The 13,316-nt window shown below is 38.8% G+C and overlaps 1 protein-coding gene across 6 annotated transcripts in view; it reads left to right on the top strand.

Moving 5' to 3' along the window:
• The window catches only part of ADAMTSL3 (ADAMTS like 3), a 186,723-nt gene that overhangs the window by 154,933 nt on the left and 18,474 nt on the right, over window positions 1-13,316 (top strand). For all 6 annotated transcript variants that reach the window (XM_075764065.1, XM_075764067.1, XM_075764062.1 and 3 more), the window contains 3 exons: window positions 2,672-3,752; window positions 5,535-5,662; window positions 5,996-6,124. In XM_075764065.1, coding sequence (XP_075620180.1) covers window positions 2,672-3,752; window positions 5,535-5,662; window positions 5,996-6,124 — 1,338 coding nt within the window. The remainder of the gene's footprint in view (window positions 1-2,671; window positions 3,753-5,534; window positions 5,663-5,995; window positions 6,125-13,316) is intronic.

Consider the following 13,316-nt stretch of genomic DNA (forward strand, 5'->3'; position numbering starts at 1 on the left):
AAGGGGGCGTGGAGAGCAGGCAGGAACCCTCTATGGCCCTAGGAAGGGCAGATGCCTAGCTACAGGGTGTGAAGCAGGCTCGGTGAAGAGCAGTTTGGCACCTGGCATGCATGCTGCAGGGGTTCTTGCCTTTGGAGCACTGTTTCTGAATGTGCCTCCAAGATTATGCTTCTGAGGCTCAGATGAGCACCTCCTTTTTTTTACTGTCTCATGACAGTGCTGAGGCTTTTTAGACTTAATCTTTTACCCTGGGACTAGTAATCTTAGCTGTTTTCTACTTAATAAGCCCTATTAAGTCAGAAACATTCCTGACTGTGGGCTCTGAGAAGTAGGAAATAACACCAGTCTAGCCCTGAGCTCACCAGGACCCGATGCCCAGCTAAAGTTGTAGAGAACCATTAGAGGTCATAGACGCAGATGGATTTGTACCAGGTGATAATGTCCAATGGCTCCAGGGCATCTAATCCTTAAGCAAGATTTACCTTGTAGAAAAAAACCTCTCCCAAACAGCCTGTTACCTCAGCAGCTGCAAGATTGGATGATACTAAGGATCTAGAAAGTGCATACTTATGTGGCCTCATATATTTATATGACCCTATATATTTATATGGCCTGCCATCCACAGCTCTGAACTTTGTTTCACTCCTAGCTTTGCTCACCAGTCACCAGTAAAAATATACACACCCTTTAGTGTTGAACTACTAATGAGAGTTAGTGGTTTTTGTTTTTTTTTAAATGAAATGGATGAGACTTGTTAACATATTTATAAGTATGCACTGGGTTTAATTCCACATTGGAATAACTAGTGTAAACAGAGCACAGCCTGAAGTATTTTAATTTGTGTGTTTAAAGTTACACTCACTGTGTCTGTAAGTTGGATTTTGGAAATGGAAGATTTAATACTGGAACACTTCCCTAAAAATAAATATTTGGGGCTCAGTAACGTATTAAAAACAGGATGCTACTTTAATAATTTTAGTAAACTGAGTGCCTAAAGCAATTTATTTGTTGTATCACGTAAAATGGTTGAGGGAACCATGTATCTGGATAACGAATACCGATTTAAAAGCTGTGTAATTATGAAACCATGATATCCCCACAGGTCTGAACTCATTACCCAAAACATTGAAAATAACCATTTTGTTTTATAAGCATAAGAATGCACTCCAGGGTGTACTTCATATAGTGTACACACTTATTGAATGCTTGAAGCATTTAGCTTTTCACCTATTTCTTCACAGCATATTTGAAGCATATGCATATAAGAAACATGCAGTTTTCAAATATCATTTGTGTGCCATCAGCAGAGTTGTCATTTTATTTATGTACCTACCAAGTGGAATAGTAGTAATGATTTCAGATTCAGGCATGCTGAGAAGCATTTTGATTTGTGTGTCCATTTCCTGGCTCATCAACTCGTTCTGCAGGCTCTGAGTTTTTTCTCTGTCGTACACCAAAAGGCTGGGTCACCAAACACAATTGAATTGTTTTCTAGCACCAACACAGAGTGTTTCCCGACTCTTCCCAGCTGGCTAATTTCATCTAGCATGGAACGAGCTCAGGGGGTGCGTGCCCTTGCTCCATACCTCCTACAGCGCTTTGTTTCTCACCTACTTAGTGTTTTCTTAGTAAGATTAGTTCTACTGATCAAAGTGGGGCACAGTAGCTGCCAGCAGTGAGTCAACACAGTGGTATCCAAAACACTGCCGTCAGTCTCGTGTTGTCTCCCATGTGCCTACCCAGCCACTGCCTGTGGCGGCAGTCGCTCGGGCAGCTCCCTAGAAACCTTTCAGCGTTCAAGTGCTTGCAGTACAACACAGGAGGAGCTTCATAATACCCAACATCTCCATCCCCAGTCTGCGTGAAGCTTTATGCAGTTATAGTCTGCTTTTTGTCAATTCATCTGATTACTGTTTTCAACCTCTCAGAATTTTGACTTATTTCTCTCTTTCCTCCCTTCCTTCACTACTTTCTTGGTGCAACACTCTGAGCTGCTCATCTTTCAACCCAAAGAAATTACCCTCAGCCAATGATTGCAGGGTAGCCTTGCTTCTGGCATTTGCCGTGTCTTCATTGACTGTTTTCTTCCCCTCCTGTGCTGCTATCGATTTGGCCTGACTCAAACAACAGCATGGCCAGCCAGCACTTCAAATAACAGTCAAGGGGAGCCTTGCTTTTTGGATAGGTTTTGTTTAATTTAGGTCATTCTGCACTCGACAGTGCTCAAATGTGGGGAAAGTGATAATGTGTTCAAATTTTTTGATTCACTTTTTCCATTCCTGTCATGCCTAGCCTTTCTGAGGCAGCAATAGGAAATATAACTGTAATAGGATTATATACAAATTAGTATATTATATATAATACATCTATATATACGTTTATGTATGTGTGCACCATCAACGTCTTTTATATAGGTATATGTTGTCTGTATCTTTTTATTGTTAGAAGACTTGGGGAAGAAGCAATAGGATTCTTGGCTGGAGCAGGGGAATGTTACGGTTTCATGTTGTTCATATTTTTTGCATTTTTGTGACTCGGATAAAAGCTCAGCATGTTGCAATTTGACTTGAACAAAGTCAGGAAAAGCTCTGTCAAGCATTCTGTGAAAAGCAGATTTTGTAAGCATGAGTGCCAATGATTAGGTGCTTTTCAGCACTTTGTTTTCTTTCAGAGATTAAACCAAAGCTTCCAGAAAAGTATTCTGCTCATGGACCTCAGATTGTCAGTATTCACCGAGTCTATATTCAAACAAGACAAGAGAAGCGCATTAATTTTACCATAGGAAGCCGAGCCTACTTACTTCCCAAAACATCTGTGGTAATTAAGTGCCCTGTACGAAGGTTCCAGAAATCACTTATCCGGTGGGAGAAAGATGGACAACACTTACAAAACTCTAAAAGACTTGGCATCACTAAGTCAGGCTCGCTGAAAATACATAGTCTTGAAGCTACTGATATTGGTGTGTACCAGTGTATTGCAGGCTCCGTGCATGAAACATTTGTACTCAAACTCATTGGTACTGACAACAGGTTGATAGAACCACCAAATCTTAGAAAACATGCCAGTGAGACCAGTAGCGCAGACCACAATGAGGCCAACAGCTTTGGGGCCAAATGGCATAAAATGAGCAAAATGTGGCAAATGTGGAGTAAGAAGAATGAGCTCTATCTGGGTGACAGGCAAGTAAATGATCAGCCATTTCTGCGAAATCTTGAAACCTTTGGGAGTAACTCAGCGGAAGACTTCAGCTCTCGTGAATTCAAGAATAAACGACTGGAGGCAGCAGTTCTCCAAGGTGCCTACAGCATGGACACTGTGCAATTTGAAGAACTGATAAGGAACATGAGTCAGCTCATTGAAACTGGAGAAGTCAATGATGACTTGGCATCCCAGGTCATTTATCAATTAGTTGCTGAATTATCTAGGCCTCTGCCACCAACTACTGAAAAATGGAAGGGGGCCCAGGAGGAGAAACTTGCCTCAAAACTCGCAGGCAAATCACCTAATGAATCTGAACGCTTCAGCACAAAAACTGTTGATAAGTTAACATTTGACCAGAAGGTTCCAGTTATTATGAGGCAAAAGGAAATTCCCCGAGTTTTCTTCAACAAAACCATAACTGTACGAATTGGAAATACGGTTTTTCTGACCAAGAACACTCATGCTGTCAATCTACTGTGTGAAACAGCTGGCATTAGTGAAGTGAAATATACTTGGACAAAAGATGGTGAGACATTAAAAGCCTCTGAGAAGTAAGTAAATATCTTCTCTTTTATTTTTGAATGACTTATTGTGTTGCTATTAACTGCAAAAATCCACCCTGCTGTGCAATATCAAAACATACTGTTGTAAAAATGAGATAAGCGTGAACACTGTGCCCTCCATCTTTCTGTTTAAGTAATTATTTTTTTCAAGTGTCTGTCACATTGTTTGGCTTTACTACCACCCAAGCGTATGTCCATTTCCACAATATTACGTGGGAGGATTGACTTTTTTTACTAGGTAAAGTGTTTTGGATGTCCTGGTTTTTGTGATCTGCCTTAATCATTTCAGCTGCATCAGAAACTGAGCAGAACCCTACTGGATTCGTTCATATACCAAATACAGTGGGAACACATTAAAAACTTCTGCTATGGGATAGATGAAAAGAAGTCTTAGCTCTTACTCATTTTGAGGAGGGAAAATATCACTGGTACCCTCACCATCCTTCCACACAGTAAATCTTTAGGTATAACTGTAGCTGCATAACTTCAATTTAAAAAGAAATGAATGAGCTTTTATGGATCTTTTTTTTCAATACTTTAGAATTTACAAATATTTCTGTTGAGGATAGCGGAATACAAAATTATAATGAACCTGTATTATCATCACATTTGAGAACTATATCTGAAGAACAAGTACAGCATGTGTGTTATATTCAGATATTTGCTCAAGACTGAGCAAATACTTTTACTTCTTTGCTGATAAATTAGAAGCTCACCTGATAATATTAACATTAACTTCGTGTGTGACCCTCTTGGAATTATAGCTAGCTCTTGAGTAATGAAAAAAACCGATTCTGAAATGATAAAGGCACTTTTGGATATTTCTCAACATACTTAACTGATTAACCACACTGCCAAGAAAAATATACTTCTGCAGGGCTATCAATTAAAGCAAAGACACCAAAAGTAAGCCATTTTTGAAAGTGCAAATGTTTTTGGAACCATGTAGCTCCCACCAGTAATGTTTATTTTGTGAAATACGTATAATTTCCCACTAATTTGTTGCACGTGATACTTTAATTTTTTTGGGACATGATGGTGCTTTGATTATTCATGAGTATTTGTTTGATGCCTAATGTCTACTTACATAAATTGCCTTCATTTTAGCCCAGACTGATATTCTCGCACTTAAGGGATACATTGGCAAAGCAAGTTTTTTCTCTGTTTTTTCGTCACAGTAAGGTTTCTTATACACAAATCCATATATATCCATGTGTACTCAAAAGCCAGTGATATTAATAGTACTACATCTGAAAAAGAATATGGGAGGTAAATGGGCTGTTTATCTGTTGGGTTTGCAAAAGGTATTCAAGACACCTGTGGGGTTTTGGTGGAAGACTTTAGCTTTAATGATGATAATATTTAAAAATCCAAAACCTGCAGTAATTTGGAAGTCAGATTAGACCATACGTTTGTGAATTCCCCAATCCTGCTGAAAACCAAGCTTGCTGTGGAGAGATGGATTTCTTGCCAAACGTAATACTTTTAATTGTGGTAGTCTGAGTTATTCATGCTGTTGTTCCCGAGGGATTCTGGTTTGTAGTAGCAAACTCGCTGTCCTCTAAAGGGCTGAAGAATCTTCGATGCATATGTCACTTAGCACTCTCCTTCTGTCACCAAAAAGGAGGCAGAACTGTTACTGTGTGCACTGGTCTAGAACGGTAAACTCTTAAACAGGAGTTTTGCTGCTGTATCTGTAATTCTCGCAAGAAGATCCAGCTGGGTTTGTCCCAGGGTACAAACCCTTGTATCCCCTTGAATATTCTGCAGGGTGATCCTGGACACCATTGGAAAAGTGCAGATTCAGAATCCTACTCAAAAGGAGCTTGGTACATATGGATGCCTGGTTGTCAATGACTTTGGTTTTGATATGGAAACATCTTTGCTATTGCGTGCAGGTAAGACTGCAGCATCCGCAGAATCCAGCATGTATTTTATCATTTTATATATAAGCACCCATCTCCACTCCAATGTGAATCCAATGTGAAATAGTTTCTTTTGCTGGCAATCCATGAAACTCTGCCTGATTTAACAGGTAGCAATAAGATGGTCTTGTTGCTCTAAAACCACAGCAGGTGTGAACCAAGTCTGCTTGTATCTATCCTACCTCTATTTTCTAGCTGCTGCTTTGCACACTGAATTCTGTTCCAAACATGATGAATTTGAATACAAGATCTATATTTAAAAGTAAAATAAAGCTTTTAAAACTGATTATTCCTTTAATTTCAAAGAGGTTCCTGTCATCTTGTCCTCTGTGTTAAACATTACAAATCTGGAAGCAAGCAATCTCTCGGCAATTGTTGGAGGCACAATCATGGCAAGAACTGGAGCAAATATTATGGTTGAATGTCCAGTGAAAGGTAAGCAAGACCACCACTGAAGTTCCCTGTGATGTTGGAATCAGAAGTTTACCTTACATCTTGAAAGAAATTACCAGCAAAGGCAGAAAATCATTGATCGTTAGTTATTTTTTATTAGGCATGTCACCCACACCAGTTCTTTTTCTTTTCTGTCTGTCACTTTAATTTACACACACATGCATATGTTCAAACAGACCTTCCTTTAAAAGTAGTTTTCTTTCCATGAAGTGGTCTGAGGCTCCACTACAGAGCTTAAAGCCCACCAGAGTGAATGACTATCTTGCTGCAATAGCAAGCGTGGCCAGCTGACTTGCTCATCAGAGAACTTTCCTTACCCCTATTTGAGATGCACATATGTCTAGACTATTGTTAAAACCGAAAATGAAATCTCCAGCCATAGCTTAATAGAACTTTAAACCTGACAGTGAAGTAAACTTACCTTTTAGAGCCATCAGTCTGCAGCTGCAGCAAGGAAACAAAGAAAAGTGCCGAGCCATGAGAGTATATAGATATTTTCTAGCTCAACATCTGTGGAGCAGCATTAATGTTAATCAGAAGCTACATGCATTAGAGTTCACTGCTTCATTTTATTTTCTAGTCCTTTGTTGGAAAGATAGATATTTTCTTTGTAATCTCATCACTACTATCTGTTAAGTTTAAATTGTAAGATTCAACTCACAGCAGCAATATTCTGTCACATATGTAATAAGCTAAGGTCAGCCCTTTGTGCCTTGTTGAAGATGATGTATGAAAGTGCTAATAACAATGAACATTGCAACTGAGTGCAAGGAGACTTCAGAGAAGTCAGTGTGCCGTTGACTTCAGATTGGAGGAGGAGTGCATACCAGAGAGTGTGCTGATGCTGAACCAGAGTAGTGATAGAAATATATATATAAATATATGCAAATAGTTCTGCATACAATAGTGGCGCCAGGCTGACATATATTAGGACATGTGGCTCTGCTATTCACTGTTGTACCACGGCTAATTCTTTGATGAAGTAATATTTTCCAACTATAGTTTGACAACTCTATGTATAACTGACCTACATCTCAAATCAGCAGAGAGGTAATGTCACACTGTTAATATTAATATTGTTAGGATGGGTAAGTAGTTAGCAATTTAAATAGAAATTAATATTTTCACATGGGACTGTAGATTTCCAAATGATTTAGAATTGTGTATATTCATGAGCCAAACTTTAGTTATGCTAAGACACCAGTGTTGACTTAAAAAATGATTTATCTAATGGCTTTATTTCCTGTCCTTGCCAAGGAAGTAAGTATTACTGTTTGTGAATATAATAGAGCTTGCCTGTCTCAAAATGTCACTAACCTAGAAGCAGAAAAACTTGTGCAATGATGTAAGAAGAGTTTTTTCTGATCTCCTTTCCTTAATGAAAAGTAATAAACCAGTGACTTTAGAAGATTGAACTTAATAGCACTTTATGCTAATGTTTTTCTAATAGGTGGGACCCAAAAATGTGTCTGTTTGCAGTGTAGTAGGATGAGAACTTTGTTGTGAATGCTGATAAAACATTATGTGAATGATCAGAAAAGCAAGAGTTTGAATGAAAAAACCCCTAATATTTGTATGCATTCTAAAAGTTCTGTTGCTACAAACAGTGTGAGTCTGCAGCAGTCCTTTTCTCCTCATTAGACATGTTGATTTACAGTAATAGTCTCTTGCCTGCTTGGAGTAATAGCCCACTGCAAATCCCTAATGTTAATATCTAGAGTAAAAGTACCATTGGGCAGTGATCAAATGTGCCTATCAGCTGGGGATCTCTTAGAATAAACAGTAAAAGTAATTATAAGAGAGTGCCCTTCTTTTAGTGTCAGGGAGACCTTGGCTAGATCTGGAGCACCTTTTCCTGAATGCTCAGAAAGAAGGATGTCTTCTCTTTGTGCATGACAACAACTCTGCCTGTCTTGAGTGAAGTATTACCAGATAAGACTTTGTGTTCTCCATGTTCTGCTACATACTTAGGATCCTTCTACATGGACATTACTCGCAGATTTCTCAGTGTGTCCTTCTACACAAAGGTTACTTGCAGATTTCTCAGTGTGTCAAGCAGATCATCTGGTCTGATCTTGCTAGCCCACAAATTACCTCTCCATGAGAAGAACCACCTAATGAACAAGGTGTCCGTGTATGTGTCATGCCACTAGCAGAATTCTTAAATTACCTTTCAATTTCTTGGCTGCAATGACTTCTGAGATATTTTTCTGTAGGCTGAATAGCCTATAATACTTTTTAAAATAGTTGTTCAAACCATAGTTTTCTCTGTGAATAAATCTACATATTGAGTTCTACATTTTGTGTCTAGCAGTGTGAGGTCTATTCAGGAATTTTTTTTCTGAAACATATAAAAATTCTGCACATATGCAAAATGGTTCAATTAATGGTTCATTTAGAAGAGAATATCATGCCATAGAGCAGAATTTCAGCTGGAAGTAGGAGCTGCCTACCCAACAATCTGATGAAGGCAGTTGTGAAAGGTAGAGAGGAGGTGCTGTTGTGAGGAAAGTTACACTTCCCAACTGCCTCTGCTGACTGGCTAATGGCTGTACAATACACACTTTAATTATTCAAGGCCTGAAGAGAACCAAGTGTGTTCTACACAAGGGGCTCTGGGTTCATGAGGCCATGTTACACAGGACAGCTCTTGTTTGATGGTTTGAATGGAAAGGATGGGAAGTTTAATGTTACAGGCAGCGTTAGCCAGCAGACTACAGGTTACTGATTTGGTTCTTTTTGTCCTTTTGAAAGTCTTTCTTTCACATTCCAAAAAACAAATTCAGATTGAAAAAAAACTTTGAAATGCTAAAGAGCAGCATATGCTACTGAATAGAAGAACATCAAAGAATAGATTAAGAAAAGTTAGCTAAACTGCTGGAGCTAACAGTATCTATTTCTTTTCTCTTTTTAATTTATAACAAAACTATTTTTCCACTAATTATCATAAACTCACTTTTATAGCTCCCACACGAGCATATGCTAGAAGATATTCATAACATTCTGGGTAGATTCATATTCCATTCTTACAGCCAAGAGCTTTTCAATCAACACACATGGTATAAATATCAATACTGATTGCTCCAAATTGTTCTTGGATAACATTTATTGTATTTGCAGAAAAGATCGTCTTGTGATTATTACTAAAATAAACTAAAACTGTCAGACTCCATTTATTGTGAAACCTTGAAAGTTCTAAGTTGAAGTAAAATGGGGGGGTGGGGAATAAAAATATGTATAAAATGTGCATTGTCTGACACCTGCTGGTGAGAGAGCAGAAGGGCATCGAGGTTATTTATACCATATACATCACATTGCATCTCTGAAATATCTTGGCACGGAGGATTTTAAAAGTAGAAACTCCATCTTCATCCAGATTCTCCATTCCTATGAATATATTGTGGTTCTCTAGGAATAACATATTGATAAAAAAAAATTGTGAGAAATACACAAAACCTGTTGAATCAGGGTCATTGTTTTGCACGTACATTTCACAAAGATGGACCAGCTACTTGCTGTCAGTATTGGAACTTGAAACAGCTCCAGATAAATCAAGAATTTGATTTTTCCATCTGTTCCTTCATTTACCCACACTATTCCAAATGTAACTTTGGTGCTGTTCTTTGTCTCAGAAGACATCTCAGTGAAGAAAAATAGCAGTTTAATACATAGGATTCTGGCTCTTCATTTCTTTTAGGTTTTTTGTGTGTTCTTCTAAAAGATACTATTAATGGATTTCAAAGGTTTAAAGGGGTAAGTACAGATTTATTTTATGAGGAATGACACTATTTATAATCAGTATAATAAAAGGAAACCCTTTTGCTGTTATGCTTCTTTTTACTATAAGTGCATCTGCATTACAGTTTTTGTTTGGATCAGGCGTAAGCAGGAAGGATTGAAAGATGTGTTCCAAAAGCTTAACTGTGCGTTGCCTTGTGTCTTGCCAGCAGTCTGGGAACCTGAAAACTGAATCCCTTTACATATAGCTAAACTGAAAGGTGTGCCTGGGGACTATACCTATTACTTTCCAAATACTAATGGGCAGTAAGTCCAAAGGTCCAGGCAAGATTCACCAAGTAGTCTGAAGCAACAACCCTCATTCAAACACACATTGAGTGTGTTTTGGGACCTGGCTACCAACTATGTCTCTTTAAAAGCACATTCCTGATGCCCTCCACTACTTGCTAATGTAGATATAGGCTACAGAGTTTGTGGGGGGACAAAAATATAAATTGGAACAGTTTACAGGATTGCTTTTTTTTGGTGTATGTTTCTCCCTTTCTCTCCCAGCTTTCCTTACTGGAACAGGAGTTTCCTTCAGATTCCTAATTCAGGAACGGTTAAGATGGATCGTGTTAGAGGCAGATAAAATTTCAAAAATCTATTAGAGTTCTTGGAGTGCTCAGCAAGCATGTGGGTATTCCCTTGATACTTCCGACTTCAATTTGCAAAAAAGCTGTCAAGAAGTTCCCTAGGCAAAGTTTAACAGACTCCCATAGTGTAAAAGAAGAGGTTAGCTCATTGGTTAGCATCTGATTAAATGATCAGAAGGAACAAGCGGTCAAATTTTACAGTGGAGAGAGCTTACCAGCAGGGTGCCCTGAGACTCTGTTCTGGGATTCATGATGGTCAACATTTTTGTAAAAGTTCTGGAAAAGAATGTGAACAGTTAGCTGACTAAAGCTGTGAAGAATCAAGACCTAATCAGATCTAAAATGCTCTGCAAAGAGTTGCAGCAGAATCACGCAAATAATGTTTAATAGATAAATGAAGGCAGAGGGTGTTCAGAATTGATATTTGCAGAACAAATATACATATAGAACAAATAACCTTTAAATATAGACATGTGCACATGGCTGTACCTGAATGACTGCCACTCAGAAAGATTTGTGGACTCATGCTGGTTAGTTCTGTGGGAACACCAGTACACTCCCTGGGTGTTGTCCATAAAGGCAAATCAAAACTAATGGCAGAGGAACGGACAAAAAAATAGGAAATACAGATCTGCCATTGCTTAAAGCTGTGGTGAATCCTGTTTGCAACTTGCTAATTTCATTTCATAAAGGGTATAGTAGTGCTGGAAAAGGTAGAGAGAAGAGCAATATTAAAGGAAACAAGCATGGTGGTCTAAGTGCTACTTCTGGTTCAGGAAGCTGGGAAGATATGTTGAGGAGGTGTTATTCAGTAAATGCCATGACTTTTGTACTCTTTGCCTACACAACCCCAGGTGCCCATTGTTGGACACAAAGCGCTGAGTTGTGACCTTCAGGTCTAAGAATGGCAATTCCAGTGTAGTTTTTAAATTTCTGATAAAACTACATTTTCCCAGGTCCCTGAGTATGTATCTACTGTATGACCTGAAATGTCTGGGTCCTTGGTGATACAGCATGGCTATTCAGCAAAGTGAAAGTAGAGTTACTAACCAGTTGGGCAAAACAGCCTCTGATAGCAATGCTGAATTGTAGAATTGCCCTAGTACACACCAACAAAGTCTTTGTTGGGGGTCGACTACAGAATTCCATCCAGCAGTCATTTCTGAGTTCACACTTAACTCAGATCCTCTTATTTAGTTGCCTAAATATAGTTGCCTTATTTTACATGCCTGATTTTTGACAAATATTAGTCTTAAACTTCTGCAGCTGGAAAAAAGATCAAGTTCTCTTTGAGCTGACAGCCAGAGAACCAAACAGGACCCTACAGAGCTGTAGCAAGGGTGGGATGGGAAGGGGTCTTGCTTCAGGAACCCCTCTAAGGAGGTCACCAGACGTCAGTAAGTATATCTAAATCCTGCCAGATGTTGCTACCACCTAGGAAGAGGAGGTGTTGCATAGCTGGTAGGAAGAGGCAGAGGTAATAGCTTTGAAAGATTTGTGAGAGAATGAGGCTGTACCAGAGGGCAGGTTGGAGGATCGTACCAAGTACCAACATGTCTCCGCTGGCTCTCTGTCCAAGACTGTGATTCCTAGTGAAGTTGGCAAGATTCATACAGGTAATTTCAGTAGCTGCATGGTTGAGGCTTTTTAGAGTTCACTAGAAGTTGATTCCTCAAGCATAATTCAACTGAATGTAAAGGCAGTTTGTGACTTCTGCTGGAGAAAATATGAAGATGTATCAATCAAAGAAATTGCATTGTAAGTTATGCTAAATCCACCTTAGGTGTTAGTGAGTGTAGAATCAATAATAATCAGGTGACATTCATTGTGTATATTACTAACCCAGAATCATTTCCTCTGAAAGTTGATATGTGAATTTAGCCTCTAAACTTAGGTAAACTTTTAGCAAAGTGCAGCAAAAAGTGATTTGTGCCAGCACAGTTCTGCCTTGCTCTTGAATGGGAAATACAGAATACTTTATGAGATTCTACATAGCTGGGGGAAAAATTTCTGAAGACATATCCAATGTTTTAGAGCAACTAGTTAGTAGGCCAAGATTTTTATGGTGTGCAATATTTCATAGGGCTTTCAAGGTTGGAGGAAATTTGGTTTTGAACACTGAATATTTTAAGGGCACCCTATAGTGCGGATTCCTTTTTTTTTTTTTTTCTTTTTTAAACACGTGTTTCACAGTTCCATCCGGAGCTGGCAGTTTTTTCCATAACATTTGCTGTCCCAGGGCCACTCATGGTGGAAAATGACTTTTTTTTTCATGGAACATTGAGTATTTTAGAGCTGCTCCAGTGCTAGTGGAAAATAACCTGTGTTTGAGGTCAGAAAAATAGATTAATGTTAAAGTTTTATAGCCACTTAGGTCTATAGTAGAAATTTTTAACATCAGAGGATTTAGATCCATTGCAAGAAAAAGATTCTCATTTTTAAGGTTTTTCTAAGACTGAGGCGGCTTGAGTTCAGGAACGCGTCTTTGTTCATGAAGGATAATTACAGCCATCCTTAATTTTAAGCATGTGTTTAATTGCATTCCCTAATAGGGATGGAGTTAATCCTATGCTTAAGTGCTTTCCTGACTTGGAGCCATAGGATACGATTGTTTGATTCTGCTACTAGCTGATGTCAGTGATGGATCTCCCATTTGAATCCCTGGGATCTAAACTGCGCTCAGGGATTCTGAACCTTTGGCAGTTTGGGAGAGTCGATACCTTTGGGCTCATCCCCAGCTGCATCTGCATGGAGGTGGGGTGTGAAGGAAACAAAGGTGGCTACAGGCCATCTCTAACCTC

The sequence above is a fragment of the Balearica regulorum genome, chromosome 12 (genome assembly GCF_011004875.1).
Source record: "Balearica regulorum gibbericeps isolate bBalReg1 chromosome 12, bBalReg1.pri, whole genome shotgun sequence".
In the NCBI taxonomy this organism is placed as follows: Eukaryota; Metazoa; Chordata; class Aves; order Gruiformes; family Gruidae; genus Balearica; species Balearica regulorum.